This window comes from Rhinatrema bivittatum, chromosome 10 (assembly GCF_901001135.1).
Source record: "Rhinatrema bivittatum chromosome 10, aRhiBiv1.1, whole genome shotgun sequence".
In the NCBI taxonomy this organism is placed as follows: domain Eukaryota; kingdom Metazoa; phylum Chordata; class Amphibia; order Gymnophiona; family Rhinatrematidae; genus Rhinatrema; species Rhinatrema bivittatum.
Genome location: NC_042624.1, coordinates 54695303 through 54720259, shown reverse-complemented (window position 1 = coordinate 54720259; position 24957 = coordinate 54695303). Strand labels below are relative to the sequence as shown.

The window sequence follows — 24957 nt, the reverse complement described above, 5'->3', positions numbered from 1 at the left end:
AGCTTATGTTCTTATTTCCTAAGGTTTGGTTACCTTGTTTTCCTCCTTTCCTACCTTTGCTGCCCTGAATACCTCTCTTGGTCGTTCCAGACATTCTTCTCTGTCCTTGCCTTTCTGAGATGTGTTGTCCTTTTTGCATGCTAATGTTGTTGCTCTTACCTTTTCATCCAGTATGTAACCATGACCTGGGGCTTTATTTACCCAACAAATCCACACTGATCAGTCAGATTTCTGACAGAAAAAGGCCCGGTGCACAGGCACATATCAGCTGCTTTTGAATAGTCTGACACTAGCCTTTTAGGTCTTTTGCTTGATCCTTTGTTCCCCCACCCAACTGCACTTTTTTTATTTTATTTTAAGGATGATCACAAAGAAGAAAACGATATGGCGGTAAAGCGAGCGGCACTACTGGAGAAACGGATGAGGAGGGAGAAGGAAAACCAGCTTCGGAAGCAGGAGCTGGAGGCAGAGTTAGAACTTAAGAAGGAGGAGGCGAGGTAAACCTCATTTCATGTGCTGCAAAAACTGTGCAGAAAGATTTGACCCGGAGTGGGAAATTCTCTAACGTAACAGTCCCATTACAGGTAGTGCTTGATCCTTTGTCATGTAACCCAAGCTAAAGTGGCTGTTGGTAAAGCTGATATGATGTGACCATTTATTTCCTGTGGCTTAGGTTGCATTAATTATTAGTATTGCATTATTTATCATTTATAAAGCAACAAAGCACTGTGTATATAGCATAAAGATTATAGAAGGCCATGAACTTAAATAAGTTAGTTAAGATTTATGCAGGGAAAAGAGCTTACCCCTCCCCCTGAATGTTTGCCCAGGAGATGGTAGAACCCCGTCCCCTCTCCACCTCCTTTTTCTGCTCAGTGGTTGAAAGGGAAGCTACCTGTTCTGGGCTTCATCCCTTCACTGCTGCTCCTGTGCTAGCAGGAATTGTCATTACAGAGGCAGTCCTCCATGTCACCCCTACTCCCCTGATCACAGCATGTCCATGACGCACCCATATCCCCATCAGTCCCAATGGACGAGAGACGCCTTCTTGGCTCTGCTTTACCACAGTCAAAGGATCTGATCATCTCTGAATCTGTAATTTTAACAAATAGTAGGAATTCTGGTTTTCCCCATGACTTCTGCTTTTTGTGAACATCTGTGATTTCTATCAGATGAGGAGCTGGCACGTTTCTTCTGCCCATTATGTGCATCACATCATAGTTCCATTCAGGCCCGTAATGAGCATTTGGGAGAGGTTAAATTGATGTTCTGCAGGAGTTTTATGTGTTGGTTTTCCTAGACGCAAGTCAGAGGAAGAACGACAGAAAAAAGAAGATGAAAGAGCCCGTAGAGAATACATTAAACAGGAATACCTGAGGCGAAAGCAGCTGAAGCTCATGGAAGAAATGGATACTGTCATAAAGCCCCGCACCAATCTCTCCAAACACAAAAAGCCACGCCCCAAGTCTCTTCATAGAGATCAGATTGAGTCACCCAAAACTCCAGTCAGAGGTCCACCAGGTAACCTGAGCTGCCCTGGCAAGAGTCTGTCCCTGCAAAGACACCAGCTTGGTTTGCGGTACTAACTGAACTGTGCATTGATTGGCATCACAGGCTAAATTGATGTACAATTGCCAAAGCTGCATGCGATTGAAAATTGGGAAAAGCCAGGTTTGCGAATCAGAGATTGACAAATGCAAAACTGTGATGCCCTGTTATGTGTGCATGCATATATTAACAAACACAAACTGTATGGTGAATGAAAAGCTACCGAAGCATTAACTGTTTTGATACAAACTTCTTTTTACTTGTTTTCCTCACTAACTTCTGCAGCACCTTTAGATTTGCTGGAACCCTTTTGGAGGCAAAATGGTGAAACAAGTTATAAGACTTGTTAAACTTTATTTTCTACACTAAACATTTGTATTTTGAATCTTTTTGGCTTCTGCCATTTCTGCTTTATCCTTCGATTTTGCTTGTGGCATGTGTATTTGTGACCTGGTATTCTCAGTGGCATCATAGAGTAATACTACTGTAAGATATATGGTATCATTAGACCTTGTAACTTGAAGATTGTAAAACACTCTTGAGAAGTTCTGCAGATAAACTCTGGGAATCCCTATAGGACTTCCTTGGGGCATGCAGATTGTACTTTGCCTGGTTCTCTTTGTAAAGGGATAATACTTCATATCTTGGGATAAACAACCTAAACAATGAAGATGAAACTGTTGGACACTTTTTACTCATCTTCTCACACTAACACACCCCAGTCTAGGTACATGATTTCCAAACAACCATTACAGATTATCAGATAAATTATATCTTTGAAGGTAAATACAATTTATAAAAACAATAAAACAAATGAAAAGTATAATAAAATCTACAAACAAAAACATCCATAACAAAAATGATGATAAAGTCCCCAATAACTTCCACAATTGTATCAAGGTAATACAGAGCTTAGTAAAGGAGGTTATGCACTGGGAAAAAAACAGAACTGGATAATCTTGTATGAACTTTTCCACCTTTAGCCATCTGATATTGGCCCAGACAAAAGCTTTGCACTGGACAGTTGGAAATTTCAGCATGTATGTATTACTGCTCAGCGATTACGTCATTCCATACATTTTATTTATTTATTTACCAACATTTGATATTCAGCTTTTCCCCAAAAATGGTCTCAAAGCTGATTACAAAGCAATGTAAGATATAGAGGTACATTAAAGGAAGTACTAGTTTAAAACTGAGTGTCGTCATAATGATCTTAAGACCTGGTTGGGAAATGTATTCTTCTTAAAGAGTTTATTGAATAGCCATGCCCTATCTTTCTTCCAGAAAGCCAGGTAGTTTGGTTCCAGGCAGTGGTACCTCATTGCAGATCTTTGGGGCATAGCAGTCAGTTTGGCAATAGACGGGGGTGGGAATGAAAGAAGGGCCTTTTGTAAGGATCACATTTCTCTAGCAGGGGTGTAAAAGTTGAGGAGATGAAAAAGATACTCCAGAACTTGACTGTTCACATATTTGAAGATAAAGCAGAGAGTTTTGAATTTAATGCTTGTTTGTTGGTAGCCGGTGCAGTCTGTAAAGGATGGCTCATATGTGATCTGATGATTTGGCCTCTACCAGGGTTCTGGCTGCTGTGTTCTGCACAAGTTCAAGTCGTTTCAAGCAGGTCAGGGAGATACTATGTAGTATAGATTTACACTAGTCTAATGAATTAGTTATTAATGAATGGACCAAAGCAAGGGTGTGCTGATTGAGGTAGCTGTGTAACTGTCGAAGCTGGTGGAGGTTATTAAAGGAGACTCTAATAACCTTAGAAATGCGAGCTTCCTTTGTGAGATTAGGTTCAAATTGTACCCCTAGACTTCATACAGATTCTTTGGGCTGGAGGGGGATGCATGATATGGATGGTAAGGCTCATAGGGGCATCCTTGGTGGCTGAACCAGAGGAGTTCAGATTTGTAGGGGTTAAGTTTCAGTTTGTGGTTGTTGAGCCATCTGGCTACAGCCTCTAGAAAGTTCTTGAAATTGGCAATGGGTGCGGATTGATCGGTTCCAAGTTTGAAGCAAAGTTGGATGACGTCTCCTAACAGTGACATTCAATGTTGAACAATAATATCAGGTCACAGATGGGATGTGAGTAGACATTGAAGAGAATCGGGTGAAAGAAGAGAGCACTGAGAAATTACATAAATGAGTATTTTAGAGTGGATTGTTTATTGACCCACAAGACAGAGTTCTTTTGGATAGGAAAGATTTGAACCATCTAAGAGCAGTATATTTGATCCGGATATTCCCTAGGTGCTGTAAAAAGGCTTGGTCGACTGTATCAAAGGCTGTAGAAAGAACTAATACGACTAGGATGTAGTTGCCTCCTTGATCTGCATTTAATTGAATACCATTGGTGATATCTAATAGGACAGATTCAGTATCCTGAAACCAAATTGGTGGGGGTTTAAGATGCTTTGAGGAAGTCGAGGAGTTGGAGGTAGACTATTTTTTCAAATAGTTTGGATAGGAAGCAGGAGGCTGGAGACTGGGCAATAGTTATCAAATATTTTTAGGTCGGAGTGTGGTTTCTTCAGGACAGGTTTGATTACTGGTTTTAGATCCTTCCACTTTGTACCCAAAATACAGTTCTTTTTTAAGTCAACCTTGATAGGTTTTCAATTTCACTGGAAATTTCATGTGTGAAATGTATTTACAATTTTATGTTAAAATACCAATTATAAGAATTTGGTAATTGCGGTGAACTGAAACACAATGATATAGTCTTAGATTTCCATACTCACAAGGTACACTTGCCCATCTTTTTGCCTATGAGAGCTGATTTAGGAGGGTGACACTTTGCCTGCCCTTCAGGTGCTTGTGCAGGATTCTGATGACCCTTGTCATTTTATTTATTTAATTCAATTTTGAATTGCTTTTCTGGTAGCACTCAAGGCAATGCATATAAATAAATGACATAAAAATAAAAAAGTAACTAATAATCATAAAATGCTTAACATAAAAAAGCACAAATAGCAAAAACAAACAGCTGAAAATGTACCCATAAATAAACTGAAAATCAGCAAACTGCTCTGTCCTCCCCTGAGAGACCATCATCTCTTGCCTCACGGTCCCACAGCGTCCAGTGCAAATGCTCTGAGGTGAATTATAAAGCACCAGCAGGTATTTAGCCAGTGAAATCAGTGGATTCCCTCTTTGGTTCATGCAGTGATGCTGTGTTCAATTGAACGGCAATGGGAAACTTCCAACCATACTTTAACAGCTGGAAGTTTGAAAATATAGTAAAGCATGCATGAATATGAAATTTGGAGGTGCTTTCTGGCATGTTAATATGTTGCTGTGTTGGGTACCTGCCGCTATAATGGTGGTCCTGCCAAATATGTCTCTTGCAGAAAACACAGCAGGAGGTATCTGGCCCAGCACTTAGTAACATAAGTGTATTGCTGCTTTGCTCTCTACCTTCTAGGATTCCAGGGAAGATGCTGTTTAGCCTCTTAGAGGAGATGAGGACTGGTGTTAATTGTCTTGGAGGCCCTCTGCTGTTTTTGAGCATCCACTGAAGGCTTGTTCCATTAGGAAGTGTTAATGAAATTCACCATGGCGTGATCTTTCTTAAGCTTCAAGCTGCTGTTTTTAAAGAACTAAAACAGAGCATGACAGCAGATAAAGACCATAAATGCCCATCCACCTCTGCTCAGCTTTATAGTTCCTTCCTATCTCTTAGAGGTCCTCTGTGCTTGTCCTGTGTTTTCTTGAATTTGCTTATTTGATTGAAATTACCACATTCCCACCCCACCCCCACCCCCTAGACAAAAGACATTGAAAGCACATGGTCCCATCCCTCTGCAGCTGGGAATGTAAAGCCTGCTGGTTCTAGAGAAATGAATAGCAGTAGCACCGTAAGCACAATTCATCAGCACCACTCCCAAGGCCCCCCAGGGGCTTATCCTCTGCCAAACCATTACTTAGTTCATGCCACTTTACCCCACTCCCCCATAAGAAAATGCCATACTGGGTCAGACCAAGGGTCCATCAAGCCCAGCATCCTGTTTCCAACAGTGGCCAATCCAGGCCATAAGAACCTGGCAAGTACCCAAAAGCTAAGTCTATTCCATGTTACCATTGCTAATGGCAGTGGCTATTCTCTAAGTCAACTTAATAGCAGGTAATGGACTTCTCCTCCAAGAACTTATCAAATCCTTTTTTAAACACAGCTATACTAATCGCACTAACCACATCCTCTGGCAACAAATTCCAGAGTTTAATTGTGCGTTGAGTGAAAAAGAACTTTCTCCGATTAGTTTTGATAAGACAGCCAGATCTTTCTGGCAGTGGGCTTGCTGATTTTGGTGATTGCTTGCTTTTGTTACAGGGCTTGGAAGTGAGGTGGGGGGAGGGGGTTAGGTTTACCTGTGGGTTTGGCAGGTTATATACGCTTCTGCTTAGAATGGTGGAGAACCAAAGATAAAAACTGATTTGGATAAAGAGCAATAGCTGGCAGGTGTCCTTAGCAATATGGACCAACATATCTGTGCAGACTACATGGACTGATCGGTCTTTTTGTGCCATCACCTACTGTATAAAACCAAAAGGGTCTTCAATACCATCAGTCAGAGCGTTAACTAGACTACATGCCCTGTCCAGAGAGAATTATTAAAATATGCTTGTTACAAAGAACATAAGAAATGCCATGCAGGGTTCATCGAGCCCATCGAGCCCAGCATTCTGCCTCCAACAGTGGCCAGTCCAGGTCACAAGGACCCTTCAGATCCCCAATAACTGATCTATTTCAGGATAAGCGCTGGCTTTCCCAAGTCTACCTGGCTAATAGCTGGTTATGGACTTTTCCTTCATGAACTTGTCCAGTCCTGTCTTGAACCCTCACTGTGTTAGTTGCCTTGAGCACGCCCACTGGCAACAGATTCCATAGCTTGATTGTGTGCTCCGTGAAAAAAATCCTTCCTACAGTTTGTCTTAAATCTGTCAGTTGCTAGTTTCATGGAGTCTCTCCTGGTGTTTCTAAAAGGATAAATAACTGTTCCCTATTTGTCCATTCCACTCATAATTTTATAAATCTCAATCATATCCCTCTGTTGTCTGTTTTCCAAGCTAAAGTCCTTGTCTGTTTAGCTTTTCCATCCCCTTTATCATTTTTTGTTGCCCTTCTCTATACTTTTTTGTGTCAACTATGTCTCTTTCTTTTCGAGATGATGTGACTAGAACTGCATGCAATACTCGAAGTGCAGTCGCACCATGGATCTGTACAAAGTTATTAGAATAGTCTCAGTTTGGTTCTCTATTCCTGTCCAAATAATTCCTAACATTCTATTTGCCTGCCACCGTACATTGAGCTGACGATTTCTAGGTAATGTCCACAAGGACTCGGTGGTGACATGGAACCCAGCACCAGGTTCCTGTGGTTGGGATTATTTTTCCCTACGTGCATTACTCTGCACTTGTCCATTTAGAAGCCCGGTCTCCTAGTCTCACAAGGTCCTTTCGAGCTTCTTCATAGTCTGCTGCACTCAAAACAATTTTGTTCAACCGCAGATTTGGCCACTTCACTTGTCATCTCTGTCTCTCCAAATCATTTGTGACTATACTAAATAGTACAGGTCCCTCTGCAGACCTTTTGGGTCACTCCACTAATAACCTTTCCTCATTCAGAAAACCTGATCATTTAGTCCTGTCTTCTGTTTCCTGTCTTTTATCCAGTTACCAATCCAGACTAGAATATTGCCTCTGATCCCAATTTCCTGAGGAGTCCTTCATGAGGGACTTTGTCAAAATCTTCTGCAAATCCAAATACACTATATCAACTGGCTCACCTTTATCCGCATGTTTGTTTATACCCTCAAAAGAAAGCTAGTAAATTCCCTGTGCAAAAACCATGTTGCAGGATTTTCTTCTGGGTGCTGATAGAAGTGGCAGTACTATGACCATTTTGAATAGTCCAGTGAAGCAGCAAAGGAGGGGTCAACACACCATGTTTCAGCCAATTAGGCTGCATGAAATCTAAGTCGACATTCTGTCGAACTAATGGTATACCACAAATGTAGTGCTGCCAGATCAGAAGTATGAAAACTGATGTCGATCATAACATAGGCAGTGTAATGTACGAAGGCAAATATTGAACACTATTATTTATGCAACACTGAAGTTGAGATGTATAGTATTTATATCCCATTTCTAATTTAGCCTCGGCAGCCTAGATTTCTGGCATGGGATGCTGCCATTGGGTGTTGATAGAGTGTAGTACTACAAGTAATCCAATACCTGTGTAACCGGTGCAATAATGAAAAGTAAATAGGGAAGTTATTTTGTCAGTGGTATTTAGTATGGTCTTGGCTCAGTCACCTGGGAGCTTGTGACACAGTAAGACAGCTACGTGCCGCAGGGCCTCGTTGCAGTGCTGCTTTTGTGGCTTGGTGACTCAGCCTTACTGTTTTTTGGTTTGGGCTCTTGCTTTGACATTAACACCAAATGTCAGGAAATTGTGACAAAATTAATTTGAGAATCATTTAACTAGAGGAGTTTCCCCATCAAGTTTGTGTTTTCCACTATGCGTGCAAACATATCAGAACAACCAGAAGGGACTGCATTGTACAAACACAACGTTAATTATCTTATGCTGGTGTTGAGTCTAGTGGACAGACTCTGCTATTCATTTGCATGTTTTAAATTCCAAATTTGTGTTTTTTATTCAGGTTCACGAATTAATCGTGTTTTTTCAGTGTCTAGTCTTTCATTGGCATCACTGAACACGGGAGATAATGAGAGCATACATTCGGGCAAAAGAACGCCTCGGTAAGGATGGACTTTTCTTTTGTTTTGGAAACCTAATTTTGCATTTTTCAAGTGACAGTGCTTATGGAAGGTGGCATGTAGGCAGTACTTGTAAACCAGTATATTTCATTTATCTACAGAATATTGGTTATATTTATGAGGCTGAATAAAGACATTTGTCTATCATGTTCAGTCTTCTTTTCAGTGTCATTGACATTCATTTTGCTGATAATACATCCCTGTAGCTTTTGATGTTTTTGTCCGTCTCATCCAGGCAATTGCCACAAAAGCTTCTCCATTCTGCCTTGTGTCAATATCCTTGCGTTGATGAAGGGGCCAGTTCTAGGATGGGAAGAATAACTTTGTGTTCATGCCTATTTAGTTCATGACCTCTTTGCAAACACTACCAAACTAGGCTTACGCAGATTGTGGCCTGGTCCTAATGAATAGAAATGATCTGTTACATCAGCCACTGAACAGCCCCCAGATGCTGATGACCTCATCCTTGGCTGACTTTGAGTTGGCTGTCTAGAAGTGAAAGGCTGATTTTTATCTGTGTTCAGTGCCAATCAACAAGAGTTATCCAATGCACTGCATTTCATTACTATGTATTGTATTCAAGGAATGACCAGAAAATACCTACAGTACCTGAATGTAATCCACTTTGACGTGCCTGAAAAGCAGAATATAAATACATAAACAAAATTTGCCTGTACATTTTGAAACTGAAATTGATTGGAGTGACTGCATTTCAGTTTTGTGTAATTCATACATACCACTTATGATCTGCTTGTACAACATACTTTCATATATAATAGCACCTAATCCTCAAACTTCACACCATAATCAAGGTCCTCAGTTTTCTTTGAGGCTGCAGCAGTTGGCGCCGAATTGCCAAAAGCACCAGCCACTGATACCCAGCCAAGGTTCCTGCTGCCTCTGCTCACTGTGATCTTCTCTGCTCAGGCTGATCAATGGTCAGCTTCAGCCTGGCCAATACTTCCCCCATCTGCTAACGGGCAGGGTCCTGCTGCACCGCCTTCCACTGCTGGATCCCATCTGATAATCATTTCTGGTTCTATTGCACCCTCCTTGGCTCCCACCGCAACTGGTCTGACCATGATGTCCCAGCTGTGCTGCTGACCCACCCGACCAGAACACTTCCCCTGTTGGAATGCCTAGTCCCATTGCTTCTTTCTCCACCGCCAGGCCTAGCCAACACTCCTGAGCCTGATCCTGCCGCTACACCGTTGGCAATACTCCCTCTTCCAAGGTGCTCATCCTGTAGTATTGCAGTTGGCAGGCATCGAGTTTTTAAAAATGTTTTCTGACCTGCAATGCTGGTACAGTGCGCAGGGTGGGGAAGAGAGAGAGAGAGTGTTGCAGGCAGGATATTGAGAGGGAGGGAAGAGGTACCGAACGGAAAGACAAAAGGATGGATCAGAGGGTAGACTAGAAAACCAGAGGGAAGGGAAGGAGATGGTAGGTAGGCTGCAAAGCTAGAGGGGAATGGGAAGAGAGGGACCAATTAGGGTAGTTGGGCACAGCAGAAGGGACTGGAGTATGGGGGCAAAAAAAAAAACTTGGGAAGGGATGGGGCAGAGTAGAAGGACTGTAAGAGAGAGGATACATGGGAGAGACTGAGGAAGGAGGTGAAAAGAAGGGCCAGAAATTACAGAGGAGAGAGAGGAGAGTTCAATTGTCTTTCTATTTTGGGGAGTTGCTATGCTAGGAGTGCTGCCACATAACATCAGGAGCCTGCATCCTGTTTTCAAATAGTTTAGTATGACACACAATAACTACACATACAATATGAATGCTGTTTCATTTTATTTCCATATATATTTTAGAAGAGCATTATATGTTGTGCATGAACTTTGCAGCCCATACAAGCCCCTTTGTAAGATAGGACCTGTGTGGTCTCAAAAGCTCACATCCTACAACGTGCTGTTTGCTGGTCCTTTAAAAAAGTGTCCCAACCTACAAAACCTTCACCTTTCTCCAGGAGCAAGAGAGCTACCAGAGCTGCATTCCAAGGCATGCAGGAATGTGCCGGCTTCTCTTACATGGATGGGGATAACTTGCCAGGCTTTTCATGCTGCGACCGTGTAAGCTTGTGGCAGGGCATCGAATCCCCGCGGTGTGGAGGATCTCGATTTCAGCCCAGAAGGCCAAGAAGGAACCAGCCTCGGCCCATGGCTCGGAATGTCTGCTTGATCTTAGCCAAGGAGAGGCCAAGAAGCGCACTACTTTATAAAGAAACGCCGTGACCTAGAAGGTTGAGCCATCCTGAATTTCATAGTCTGATGAACCTGCCAGGCTGAAACTTCTGGTTCTACTTATCTGCTCTGTCCATTCCTCTGCCTTTTTCTAAGTGAGATTGAGTTATAAAGAGACAAGAAGAGAAAACAATAAGCTAACTCCCTTCCCCCCAAAAACAAAGAATTGAAATAGAACAAGGGGGAAAAAAACCATGAATAAAGAACAATATTATCAAGAAAAACAGATCAAAGGATTAAAAACCATTATATTTTTGAAAGGGAAATGTATAAATAATATGTTAAAAATATGGCTGTTTTGTACATTTTATAGCAATATAAACATTTATGCAAATGTACCCTAGATTTGCTGCCGAATTTACAATCCATGCCACAGAGAAGAGCCAGCCCCGTGGCTCAGTGATAGTGCAGAAGTCCTGGGGCTGGGGATGCTACAGCAGCAGCGTGCAAATCCTCTGGGCAAGGAGGGAGACGTAGTGCGCAATGGTGACCCCCATGATTGCAGGGTGCCAAAGGGGCCTCTGGTGGCTGGGTTAGGGTGAATTGGGAAGGGGGGGTTCTAATATTGGGGGAGGGGGCAAAAATACCCAGGTAATTGCAAATGAAGGCTCACGGTGCTGGATCCTAGACCCAGTTCCGATTTTAAACTTGAAGCCTAAAAGAGTAAGCGAAAACGTTTGGACCCTAAAAAACTCACACACAAAAACCCCCCAATAATCCCATGCTGCTTTGCTGTAGAACCTGCCTATAATGTGGCACAGAAAATGAGGACTGGGATTGTCCTTGGCCTTCGCTTGTTGTTTCTGTGAATTCTCTCGGCAGTCTGAGCAGGACTGAAGCTTGCTGTCCTCCTGTGTCTAGAGGATGTTAGCTATCCAAAATGTCATCTCTGGGGAACAAGGGTCAGGTTTAGTGCTCTTCAGAATGGGCAAAGAATGGGCATGTGTTTTGATTTAGAAAACACATGAAATCTAAATACAGAGGTGAATGTTCACCAGTGTGGCGAGTGCACAGTTCTTATCGGCTAAAGTTAACCAGATTCGTTGTCATGGATATTCAGCAGCAAGTTGCCAGTTAGGTCCTCTACTACATGTAACCAGATAGAAGCATATCATCATTTAAATTTATCTGACTAACTCTGAATATCAAGTTATCTGGCTTTTATTTGGCTAAGCAGCTGGATAAACTGGAACCGTTCAAATTGGTGGAAAATTTAAAACCCGTGGTATGTCCTGTTAAACCCCAAACCTGGCCAGACATGGTCTGAATATTGACCTCATACTTTCTATTTTTCACCAAGATAATTGCATACCTCTGTTTTTGGAAGGGAGTACAATTCACATTTATGTGTCCCATAGGTCCGAGTCTGTGGAGGGATTCTTATCGCCAAGTCGCTGTGGCAGTCGCAACGGTGACAAAGACTGGGAAAATGCCTCTACCACTTCCTCAGTAGCCTCTGCCACGGAATACACAGGTCAGACGCCGTAAGGCTTTTACTCCAGCTGATAGGCTGAAGGTGTCTAGGGAAGGGGGAGCTTACCTCACTACAGTACCAACCTGGAGAATGAGAATTTATGAAACTAGAGTTATTGAAAACTTTCCTTACCATTGTTGTACTCCGCCAAGATCGTTTTTGGATTGGCGGACTAGAAATGATGAATATAAAGTTTTAGTGAAGCAATGTTTTTAATACAGTATTTTCTCTGAGTTTCTCTTCTAGATAAATTATTATTCATTATCAAAGTATGTGCAGAAATAGTCCCTTTCAAAGCAGCAGGAATTGGTACTGTTATATTTTAGCAGTCATTGGTATATACTGCTGTTTTAATATGATTGCTTAATTTTTTATTTTTTTTAAATGAATTTGTAGCAGGGGAAGTACACCTATTGTCCTCATTTGTGTTGGTTTGCCTGCTTTTTATAAATCGATTGCACCTTTTTGTAAATTGTGTAATCGTAGAGAGGATAATTTTCAGAGGGACTCCCGATAAAACTGTGTTACATGCAGGAATGGCTCGTTATGAAGTTACCCGCCCGACCTGCGGGTAAACTCACACACACAGATGCCCTGTCCACGTGTACACTTACCTGGAATGAGCGAGGGAAGGGGGGTTGCCCTAGGGCGCAGACTTTTGCATTTTCCAAAGTATGCACGTACGAGGTTTCCAAAAACTGCGTGCAGAGTAGCAGGTGTAATTGTGTGTGGAGAGTTTTGGTGGGATCACTTTCCAAAAGGAAAGTGTTAGGCCCGCGTGCGACCTATCCCTTTGAACACGGGTGTACCTTGGGTGTGGATTTTGCCATCTAATTTATGGGGGCTGTTACAAAATCAGCCCCCATGGGCAGGGGGAAGGGTTCATTTTCAATATCCCGCACTGCTGCAGGGTAAGTGCACACCTTTGTCTGCGTGCTCTTTGCAGCTGATTCTCAGAGAAACTTATCTGGGCTGTTTCTCTTTGAATATTTGTTCCGAGTAGGCGTGTTCACTTGGCATGAGTACTCTGCCCCTGATGTTTCTGTGGGCAGCTGACCCAGGGGTAAAAACAGCATATGTACATTTGTAAATGTCAGTGCAGGTGCGCTGTTTACATCCCTAACCTAAATGTGCCCCCCCCCCCTCCCAGAATGACTCTTCCAGATCTGGCTGGAAGCCCGTACTGAGGAGGGAATTTATTAATTAGGTCAATTTACCCGGGTAAATGCCTTTTAAAAGTGCCCTTCATAGTTCCTGTTGCTTCCTCTCCAGCATGTCCAAGAAGTTCTTTGAACTTCCAGAGCTGCATTCATCGAAATAAAACCGAGGTCTGCACTCCTGAGTGAGCATTTTCATTTCACTTCACATTTATAGTCCAGTTGCTTCGTTGAGGTCTCGGAAGTTTACAGCAATAAACATAATTACAATAAATAAATCAGTATCTCAAGCAGCAATAAAAATACATTAATATCTAACACAACAATGCAGTTGTACTCTAAAATCTCCTTATTCCCTGCTCTTCTTTCAGAGGGGAAGGGTATAACAAGACCCCAACCTCCTCCCAATACAAATGAAACATTTCCTTTACACCCCCAAATCACTGCGAAAGGAGCCCCATCCCCCTTGGTTTGTCTCTTTAGCCCCAAACTGCTGCCCTTCTCTGGATTGGCTCTTCAGCCCCATCACCTGGAATGACATCATTGAGTGGGCAGGGCCAATTAGCATCCAGGACCCAGTAGGAAAGCAGGCCTAGATGTTAAAGGCTGTACTCGGGCACTCATAGCCTTTAGTGCGCGTCATCCTACGTATTCAGTTTTGACATTAGAATATAGAGAATATTGTGTCTTATCACTACAAAGTCAAATCTAGAGCACTCCTAACATCATTACTACTAATGTTTGAGATTGCATAGACCTGTCCTGCTTTATAATGAAGCACTTTGAGACCATTGCTTCCTTCCTGTCATCCAGTTTGCATCCTACACCTTTGGCAGACCCTTAGCCTCTATGATTACTTTCTGCTTTTGTTTGACTCCAAAGCAAATGGTGATTTGATACAATTCTAGTATTTTGGCTACTACTCTTGTTTTCCTTTATTTTATTTTTTATCGGTGTTTCATTAACTGTATTTTTACGTTTTGTTTTCTTTGGTTTACAATTTTTGTTGGGTTGAAGTGGGATGCATTTCTAGATTTTATTATTATTGTCACTGCTGGGCTAGTCAATTTGGTTAAACCCCGAGGCAGGGGTGAGCAGGAGTCTAGAGCATGCAGATCAGGCATGTAATCTTCTGCAAGGGGTTAGGAGCAGGCAGGACTGGCATAGATCTTATGTGTGACCAGCCATCTTGCTTCAGGTTGAGCCCTCTGGTGCTGGTGCTTGGCAGGTCTTCTGGAAGGCAGTGCACTGGGTCAGGAACAGGGTACTCACAGGAACAAGCAGTGCACTGGCAAGCCAGGGAGAACAAGGAACGAACAAAGAAAGCAAGAAATATACAGGTGAACTAGGCCACTGGGAGACCTAAACTGGACATAGGAGGACCATAGGGAGACCCACAGGAGGGCCTCAAGGAGACCTACAGGAGATAGAAGGGCCACTGGCTGATCCACAGGGATCATGAGGGCCACTGGCAGGGCCACTGGGAGGCCCAGACAGGACAGGAGCACAGCTAGGAAATGCACAGACAAGGAAGGCTGCAGGAAAGCCTAGACAGGACAAGGCACAGAATACACACAGACAAAATAGGCCCAAACAAGATAAGGACAAGACAAGATAAAGGCAGGGCAGGCAGAAGGCCTAAACCGAGCAGGAACTAGGCACAGATCCAAGGGCAAGGTAGTACAGGTTAGAATACAAGAACAAAGAACAATGGCAAGGTTATACAGACAAAAGTAGAAAGACAAGAAGCCAAAAGCAGAGAGAAGCCTCCTTGCTGAGGCGGGGAATATCCTGTGAGGGAGGTTCTTATAGACCTGGCCTTGCTGAGTCCTGCAACCTTCAAGGTGATGGCTACAGCAGGTCCGAGTGTGGCCCGTTGAGGGCTCCTTGCTGGCGGGGGTGGGGGCGTGTTTTCTAGCAGCCAGATTCATTACAGTTATTTAGCTGTTTATGCTTCAGATGTGAATTTTATTTCTTTGATTTTTCTCCCATAGGACCAAAGCTTTACAAGGAACCCAGTGCAAAATCCAACAAACACATAATCCAGAATGCTCTAGCTCACTGCTGTTTGGCTGGAAAAGTAAATGAAGGCCAGAAGAAAAAAATATTAGAGGTAAGAATTGTTTCTTCTTGTAAGTGAAAGTCCTGTTTTCATGTTGCTTCAGTGGAAACCTCTTCCCTTCTGTTCAGGAGGACAGTAAACAGTATTAATTTATTGGTTCTTTTAAACTGCTAAATCAGAACAAATTTGGTCAGAGTGGTATACAATAACATAAAAAAATGTATCAACACAAAAATACATAAAATCATACCATAAAATAACAAAGCAACATGTAAACATAAAATAGATCCAAAGGCATTAAATCTCAATAGGTTAAAATAGAAAATAAGAACTTGGTTTTCTAAACACTAAATAATTCATTTCCAATCTTATTTTCTGTGGTACTGAATTCCACAGCTTGGGCCCTCGTATTACAAACATCCTCCTCCATCTTTCTCGCTTCCTTTCTGGAGGGAATCACATTCTGAGAATGCCCGGAGGTGTTTAGCACCTGATCTCTTTCTGTAAATCCTCAGCCCCAAGCCCATGCATCGCCTTGAACATCAAAGACCAGATTTTAAGCTGAGCTGCTTTTCTATTGGCAGCCAGTGTAACTGCTGGAAGAGTGGGGTGGCACTCGTTCTTCTGGGGTAACGATAAATCAACCGTGCGGCCATGTTTTGAAGAACTAAAACTGATGCATGCCCTTCTTTGGGAGCCTTACCAATAAGGCATTGCAGTAATCAAATGAAAGGCATAGCAAAGCCTGCACAATCGCCCTGAAAACTGAGAAATCAAGACCTGATCCGAGCCTCCTAAACTGTCTTAATCTAAAAAAAAATACCTCTCCCAGTAATAGAAGAAATGTTTGATTTTCTAGAGCATCTCCAGATTATCCGGTTTATCTATTGCTGTTCCCAGAGTTGTTGTTGTTGTTTTTGTTTATGTTCTCTGTCAATTTATGTATGCAAAGATTATTTTAAGATTTATTTATTTATTTATTTATTTTTGGGGTTTTTTATATACCGATCTTCTTGCATTGGATACAAATCAAATCGGTTTACATTGAACAATTAAACTTGCCTGAGAGCATTACATGGAACGAAGAAACATATAAGAACATTAAAATAACATGGTAATTGAAGATTTCCACTATAGAGCAGACTGAGCTGTCCTGGCTAGTTAGCTACCTATTCATGTATTACAAATAGTTATATTCCACCCTATGCAGTTTTGTTCAAGGTGGATTATGACAACTACCTAAACGTATAAATACATTAATTCTTCTGCTGATTCTAAGCAATCTTGCTCTCAGCAGTTCACAATAGAAAAAAAAATCTCATCGTGTAAGACAAAAATAAGCATATGCCTTAAGATAGGATTACTAAGAAACTAATTAACCACTCTGACCAGATAGGAAGTCTTTGGCTTCAGCAATACAGGTAATTAAAACAAACCTCAGGGATACCTAATCAAACTGGAAGTGTAAACTGTGTGCAGTAGTGACAGTGTAGTTCAATATAAGACCAAAAGCAGAACAGGGTTGAACAGATCTGTACCAGCTCCTTGTAGATAAGACGATGGAACCAGACGGGATACATCTGAGGGTACTAAGGGAAGTTAGAGATGTCTGGAGTAGTTCTGGAGGACTGGAAAAAAGGGTGGATGTGCTTCCTGTTCATAAAAGTGGAAGTGAGGAGGAGGCTGGGAATTACAGACTGGTTAGTCTGACCTCTCTGGCGAGCAAACTTACGGAAATAACTGACGGAGGATAGAGCAGTTTCTGGAATTCAGTGGATTACAAGATCCGAGGCAGCATGTTTTTACCAGAGGTAAATTCTGTCAGACAAATCTGATCAATTTTTTTGGTAGGGTGACCAGAGAGATGGCTCAACGGAAAGTGCTAGACATTGTGGGGTCGATATTCAGCCACTGAGTGGCTAGTAAAGTTAGCCGGATACACCTATCTGGCTAACTTAATTGAGATATTCAGCAGCATGGCTGTAATGCTGAATGTACCCGGCTATCTTAGAGTTAGCCAGGTATATTCCTAACCTACAGGCTGATACAGTACAGTTTGCTCCAGCAGAGCGCACTGTTAGCCCGCGTTTGGCTGTGTGTTTTTGACGCGCTATTTTTACCCCTTATACAGTAAGGAGTAATAGCGCATCAAAAACGCGCGGCCAACCCCCCCGAAACTAATAGTGCCCGCAACATGCAAATGCATGTTGATGGCCCTATTAGTTATTCCTGCATGATACAGAAAGTAAAATGTGCAGCCAAGCTGCACATTTTACGTTCAGAAATTAACGCCTGCCCAAAGGCTGGCATTAATTTCGGCCGGCACAGGGAAAGTGTACAGAAAAGCAGTAAAAACTGCTTTTCTGTACACCCTCCAAATTAATATCATAGCAATATTAAGTTGGAGGCCCCAAAAGTTAAAAAAAAAAAGTAAAAATTAAAAATCTGCCCGCAGATCGGAAGCGGACACTCAATTTTGCCAGCTTCCATTTTCCAAACCCATAGCTGTCAGCGGGTTCGAGAACCGATGCCGGTAAAATTGAGCGTCTGCTGTCAAACTCGCTGACAGCTGCCGCTTCTGTCAAAAAGGAGGCACTAGGGAAGCACTAGTGTCCCTAGCGCCTCCTTTTACCGCGGGCCCTCATTTGCATGTTGTTCCCTCCTGAATCGTGTGCACAGGAGAGTGGCCTGTGTGTGCGTTGGGAGAGCGGGCGCTCGCCGGCTCTCCCACAACTTTTACTAAATCGGCCTGTGAAACAACTAACTCCACACCTCCCAGAAACACCTATTGCCTACCCCCAGAACACCCCTGACTTAACCGAATATATTCTAGCTGGATAACTCATTATCCGGCTAGAATATGGCCAGGTAAGAGTTTTAAAATCACAATTTGGCCCTTTAGACAAATAACTTTTCAGTTATCCATCTAAATAGCTTTTGAATATCTACCCCAGTGTACTTGGATTTCAGCAAGGTCTTTGACAAGGTTTCGCACAGAAGACATAAATAAATTGGAACTTAGAGTGACTAACTGGGTTAGAAACTGGCTGAGTGGGAGACAACAGAGAGTAGTGGTAAATGAAGTTTTCTCTGTTACTAGTGTGTGTGCCTCAAGGATTGGTCCTTGGATCGATACTTTTCAATATTTTTGTGAGCAACATAACAGAAGGATCCTTGGGGAAAGTTTGTCATTTTGCTGCTGATTCCAAAATCTGTAACAGGGTCAACAGCCAGGAAGGTGTGGAAAACATGAGGGGAGGAATCTAGCAATGCTCGAGGAATAGTCTAAAGTCTGGCAGATAAGATTTAATCCAAAAAAATGCAGAATAATGCACTTAGGATGCAAAAACCCAAGGGAAAAGTACAGTATTGAAGGTGATATTCTCCTAAACAGAACGGAAGAGCAGGATCTGGGGGTAACTGACAATCTTCAGGTGGCCTATCAGGTGGATAAAGCGACGATAAAAGCTAGAAAGATGCATAGCTGCATAGGAAGAGGCATGGTCAGCAGAAAAAGGGAGGTGATATTGCCCCACTATAAGTCCCCGGTGAGTCCTCACCTTGAATACTGTGTGCAATTCTGGAGGCCACACCTTCAAAAGGATGAAGTCAGTTTAGAGAGTGGCTACTAAAATGGTCAGTGGTCTTCGTTCTAAAGCATATGGGGATAGACTTAAGGATCTAAACATGTATACCCTAGAGGAGAGGAGGGCTAGGGGAGATGTGATAGAGGTGGGATTGTAAGACTTAGGGAAGAAAAGGTGGGATGTGTGGAGGATGATGACAAAAAAAGCAGAAACCCTAAACAAATGCTTTCTATTGGTGTTCATCAAAAAAGGGTTGGAGGAGGAACCCCAGCAGTTGATGAGGTACATTTGCTAGCACCATAAATGCCACACCACTTACAGAGTAGAATGTTTGCATAGAACTATTTTATCTGCTTATTTATTTTTCAAAATGTAAAAATCCAAAATTTATTGTACGATCTAAAATTCTTGGTAGTTAACAGTAAAACAGTCATAATATAAAATGAGAAAAACACAAATCAAAACTAAAATTGGACAGAGCTATGTGGCCAAATGGGATACATCCTGGGATATTAAGGGAGCTTAGAGAAATTCTGGTCTTTTCCCAACGCAGGAGTGGCTCCGCAGGACTGAAGAAGGGCAGATCTCTAAAGTGGTGGTAGAGAGGAGGTTGGAAAAAATGCAAGCTGGTTAGCCTTCACCTCAGTGATGGGAAAGCTAATGGAGACTTTACTAAAGGCAAAGATAGTGAAGCATCTTTGCATCCTGTGGATCGCAGCATCTGAGGCTGCTGTGGCTGCTTTCTCCCCTGGACCCAGGGAAAAGATCCATGGGCCGCTGCAACTGCTCTCTGCTCCGGGCCTAGGGGAGAAGGGATCATTGGCTCTTGCAGAATTAAATCACTGCTCACTATTTTGCTGGAGGTGCCATCTTTTGGATCAAACATTGAACCGAGTTCTTGCAATTTTGTGGTCAAAGATCTTAAGGGATCTTAATTCTAACATTGTGACGGAATTCCAAGAGATGCTGTACCGTCTTGCCTGTAGCGAGAACCTGACCCCAATCTGCTGTATGTACAGTATCCCTAAATGTGTTGTGTACCACTTTAGATAAAACTCTATTCATATGTCAGAAAAGGATAGAGAATTAAAATGGGACAAAAGCATTGCCAAGTCAATTGGTTAATCATAGACATGTAATTGTAACACTTCAACTATGCTGGTATGATCCAATAAACCTTTTCTCTTTGGAGAAATCACTGCAGTTCTGCCATGGGATGTTTTGAAACCTTTTCTTCTCTTTAATCCTATTCCAACAACAATCCTATTGCTACCCCCTCTCGGATAGCATGCTTGGGTGGCATGATGGACCCTTGTTGACCACAGTATCAATAGTTGTCTTCCCTCCCTCATTGGACCTGATTATACAGATCCTGGCCTTTTAAAAGCCCAAAAAGCTACAAAAGTTAATGTGCATAAGAAATACGAGTTAGCTTTATAATAGCAATAAATACTAGGGATGTGAATCGGGTGTCTGATCGTTCCCGCTTTCGGGTTCGTCTGGCCACGGGAAAATCTTGTTTTCCCGCGGATCGACATTTTATTTTTTTCATGAAAAATCGGTTTTCGGCTAATAAACAGTTTTTTGTTAGTGCACGCTAACTCCCGTTAGCGCGCACTAACCCAAAAAATGATTTTCACGAAAATTTGGGGGGAAAAGTGTTCATTTCTTTTTTAAACCGATATATAACGAATTAAGAAATATCGTATGATATTTCAGTTCGTTATAAAAACAATTCACATCCCTAATAAATACCATCAGGATGGTTTACCCTCCCCTAAGTGTCTGAAAGCTCTTCTAGCTGAATGAAGGAGCAGGAACTGGGGCTGGAAACCTGGGTCTTCCACTTTAATATGATGCACCCATAACTACGGTAGTCTGTTGGTCAGCATAGAAGTCAGCTTTATAGTTTGACATCAAAAATTAAAATGCTTTTAACTTTTTCTGTTATGAATGGGAGCTGTGCGCCTCAGCTTTATTTAGTTTGTCTCCAGTTTATATAGTTATTTATTTATTCATTTCTGTATCTATTTTTTTATTTTTAATTACGGTTAAGATTTTTTTTTTATCTCCAGTTGGAATAGGAACTCTCTCTATTGGCCTCTTTTTGGCTAAGATCCAAGCAAAGCATCTGAGCTATGAGCTAACGATGGTCCCCTGCCACCTTGACCTTTTGTCTGAGATTGAGAACCTGTACAATATAGGTGGGAGGAGGGTTAATGACTTGCCACCTGACCTCATTGGGGACATGATGATGTAACAACCATTGCCAAAACAGAAGGATTACATTTCCTGCTTAAATAAAGCAAGTTTCATTCTTTTTTTCCTATATCAGTTCTAGTAAAATTACCTGATTTCCTACATTTATATAAAATTACAAAATTGGATGAAAGGATCAGCTTAAACATAGACTAAGGAGGTTCTTTTCAAAGGACTTGCACACGCAAATGTAACATACTATCGTTGCAATTTTCAAAAGCTGATTTACGTGGGTAAAATGAATTTACGCGTGTAGAGCCCAGTTTGAAGCATGCAAAACTTTTTGAAAATTACCCCTTTAATGTAGTCATCAGTTTTGGGTTTCATAATAGTAAATGTGAAATTTCTTTCATAAAAGAAAACTGACTAGTCTAGCAGCAACCTACAAAATTCATGGCGTAATCCTATTGTTGTTCCTACTTTTCAGGAAATGGAGAAATGCAATGCCAATAACTTCCTAATCCTGTTCCGGGATTCAGGCTGTCAGTTTCGATCTTTGTACACGTACTGCCCAGAAACAGAAGACATCAACAAGCTAACGGGGATAGGACCCAGATCCATCACTCGGAAGATGATAGAAGGGCTGTACAAGTACAACTCCGACAGGAAGCAGTTCAGCCACATCCCGGCTAAAACCATGTCCGCCAGTGTGGATGCCATCACCATCCACAGCCACTTGTGGCAGACCAAGAGACCAGTAACACCGAAGAAAGTTTTGCCCGCCAAGGCGTAGTGTATGGGGTAGCAGCGACGCCTGCCATAGAAAGCTAGTGGTGAATTTGCACTTCATCTTTAAGGCCTATAGCAAATAGGCTTCTAGTTGCCAATGAGACTTTTGTAACGTTAAATTGGACGCAAGCTCTGTTGTCAGAATGCACAACTGGAATGTGTACACACAGTATTTAAGAGTGCTGAAGGGATGTCACGTAAGGGTTATATCTAAGGAATCATGGAGATGTTCTGATTTACACGGGATTTTTACGTGCTGAAAATAGGGCATTTAGGCTCTATATTTTGATTGGATACACTAAAGCACTGAATGTTGTTCATCGTAGAGAGTGAAATGAGATTTCTGTTACATTTGTTGCCTTACACCTTGTATGTATGTGTGGATGTGATTGTCTTAAAACTCGGTGTATTTTTCTTTCCATCAAACAACCTCTGGTCTTAATATTATTTTGAACACTATTGAACTCGTTGTAAACTTTAACATGAAAAAGGCTACATACATGATTCTTGTAGTCTTCTGCTAAGGTACCATGTACCTCTTGGCTGTAATATTGATGAGACTTGCCGGTCTTCTTCTTGCATTTTTGATAGGTGTATTTTAATTTCAGATGATGTGAATCGTGTTGCAAGAATAATCCCACAAAGTATTGCAATTAAGTGCTAAATAACTGAGCAAAAAAAAAAAAAAAAAGAAAAGAGAGAGAAATCAGTGCGTTCTTTAATCTAAATGTGGGAGTCGCAAAAAAAAAAAACAACAAAAAGGGAAGGATGGGAAAGAGTACTGTCGGACAGCAGGAAGTTTTAAAGGGTATTAGTAATAACGAGTAGCCACATGGGCTCGGTAGTTCATCCGTTTCCCCTGGGATTCTTCGACGGCAGAAAGGGGTGGCCCAGTCTTTTTCACTTTGGTTTTGAATCCTTGTGCTCCCACTAATTTGATATTTTGTGAGGACTCCTATTCCACCCCAGCATCGGTTCAAAGGTGGAGAAGTCCCTTCCAGACCAGTTACCAACCAGTCACGTACGCAGGCGGCATTTGTAACAGGAGCTGTGAGCGGTTATTTACCAAGGGCTGTACTTTTAGTTTGGAAACACTGATGCTGTCACGGAACCATCACCATTTTGACCACGTTTCATTCCCCTCCCCCCCACTGCTTTTTTTCTTCCTTAAATCTATCTGGAGTCACATCGTGTGAAATAGACGCCAACTCGGAACCTCGGCCCTGCACGCCATCTGTGGGCTCTTGCTGGTGTACACCAGAAGATTTGTGGAAAAATAACCACCTCTCAGGAAAAGACTTGAATGGTTTGTGATCCTGTTGTGTTTCAGTGTTGTGACAGCTGTGCAAGCATAAGAAAATACAGTATTGTACCATAATTGAAGTATGTAGTAAATTAACAGGCTGATAATGTATTTCCTTGACATTGGGGACTAAAGGACATTTCTTTCACTGAAATGCTTTAAGAGGAAAAAAAAATAATGCCTCATTATGTTGTACTTATTTACTTGTGGGGGAGGGGAAAAAGAGAAGATGCAGAGGAATGAGACGTATCTAGCCTGCTAGGGATAGTCATTTTTTAATTGTAATAAGGCCCTAGGCAGAAATGCATCTGGATTGTTATCAACATTTTCACAGAAATGCTGTCAATATTTTATTGTAATTTATGTTCTTATATTTATGTATATTTGTTAAAACTGTAAAAAAAAAAACAAAAACAAACCTTTAAAATACATGTACAAGATGTCTGTGGTTAGCTGATTCATACTGTCTTGCATGTATCTGATCAGGATGTGTAGCTCTGATATTTCAAATGCATACATACTGTGTGTGTGTGTATGTATGTATAAAAATATATATATATATATATATATTATATATACACACACACACCCCCAAAATTATATATCTTGAATGTTCACATGTTCTGCGGTTAGACAGCAATTGCCGCTGTTTAAACAAGACCAGCACTGGGCTAATCAAGTGAGGGATGCAACTGCTAAAGGAGAATTACTGTCAGGTTGGGCTGTAAGTGTGTGTGTTGGAAAGAGAGAAAGAACACAAACTGAAATTGTCATCCGCTTTTCAGAATTTTATAGAAATGCAAGTCAACAAGCCAGTTGTAGGTGATTTCTTTTTTACTGGACTAACTTGCTACATTTATGACTAACTTTTGAGAGCCATGTTCCCTTCACTGGGTCAGTGCAGTATGAAGGAAGCGTAGCTTTCGAAAGGGTCACAAACCCATTGTATTAGTCCGTTCAAAAGGTCTTGCCTATAGCTTGTTTCTTAACGTTTACTTCTATGTATTCAGGTGGACTAACGCAGTAACCACACTGCTTTATTAAAAATGTAATGCAGCCGTGAAGCAGTTAATATAGGGAGTCATTTAGTTTAATAGCGATGTTATCAATTACCTTTTTTTTTTTTTTTTTTTTTTATGGCACATCAGAATGAGCATATGGAAATAGCAGCATGTTACCTACTTTTTGTTTAAAACTTTTACTCCGCTGTGTATGTTTGTGATACATGTACAGTTCCAGGAAAGGAGTTCTAGTTGCTGTATTAGTCCTGCAGAGCCCTGAAGTCTTCGTAGGCTGTGATACCTTTTTAAAAGAACCAACCAAATAAAATGTACGTGAGTTTTCGAGCCTTCGCAAGTCCCTTCTTCAAATGTGACCAAGAGATAAGTTTGTAGAATAGCAATTGCCACAATAGAGCTCCTCGGAAGGTATCCAAACAGTAGTACAAACCAATGCAGACAATTAGAATCCTAATCAATGGAGATGCTAAATAGCAAAGCTTTCATCTCCAGCTCTACAGTCACATGAAGAGGAGGCGGCAGCCCGTGAGTCCTTAAAAAGTCAAGGACTACATCTTTAGTTTTGTTGGTCCTTTAATAGGTCTCACAAGCCACAAGGACTCTGTTAAAGAAAAGCAAGACGTGCCAGAATGAAAGGTGAAACAATGTCACTGTGAAACAAAATGGCCTTTTCAGTGTTAGATGTATTGTATACTAAAGCGTGTTAAAATCTGGAAAATATTTTTCATTTGATTGCATAGTGCTGTTACCCTCCGCCATGTCCCGACTCCCAAATTATGGAAAGAGCTGA

At 41.7% G+C, this 24957-nt stretch overlaps 1 protein-coding gene across 8 annotated transcripts in view; it reads left to right on the top strand.

Annotated features, from left to right (window-relative positions):
• CAMSAP2 (calmodulin regulated spectrin associated protein family member 2) overlaps positions 1-23617 on the top strand; it is a 217347-nt gene extending 193730 nt beyond the window's left edge. For 6 of the 8 annotated variants that reach the window (XM_029617695.1, XM_029617699.1, XM_029617697.1 and 3 more), the window contains 6 exons: positions 361-497; positions 1301-1521; positions 8220-8319; positions 11936-12051; positions 15203-15321; positions 21544-23617. In XM_029617695.1, coding sequence (XP_029473555.1) covers positions 361-497; positions 1301-1521; positions 8220-8319; positions 11936-12051; positions 15203-15321; positions 21544-21849 — 999 coding nt within the window. In that variant the 3' untranslated portion in view covers positions 21850-23617. The remainder of the gene's footprint in view (positions 1-360; positions 498-1300; positions 1522-8219; positions 8320-11935; positions 12052-15202; positions 15322-21543) is intronic. The other 2 variants (XM_029617701.1, XM_029617696.1) reach the window with 1 other exon arrangement.
• The last annotated feature ends 1340 nt before the right edge of the window (positions 23618-24957 follow it).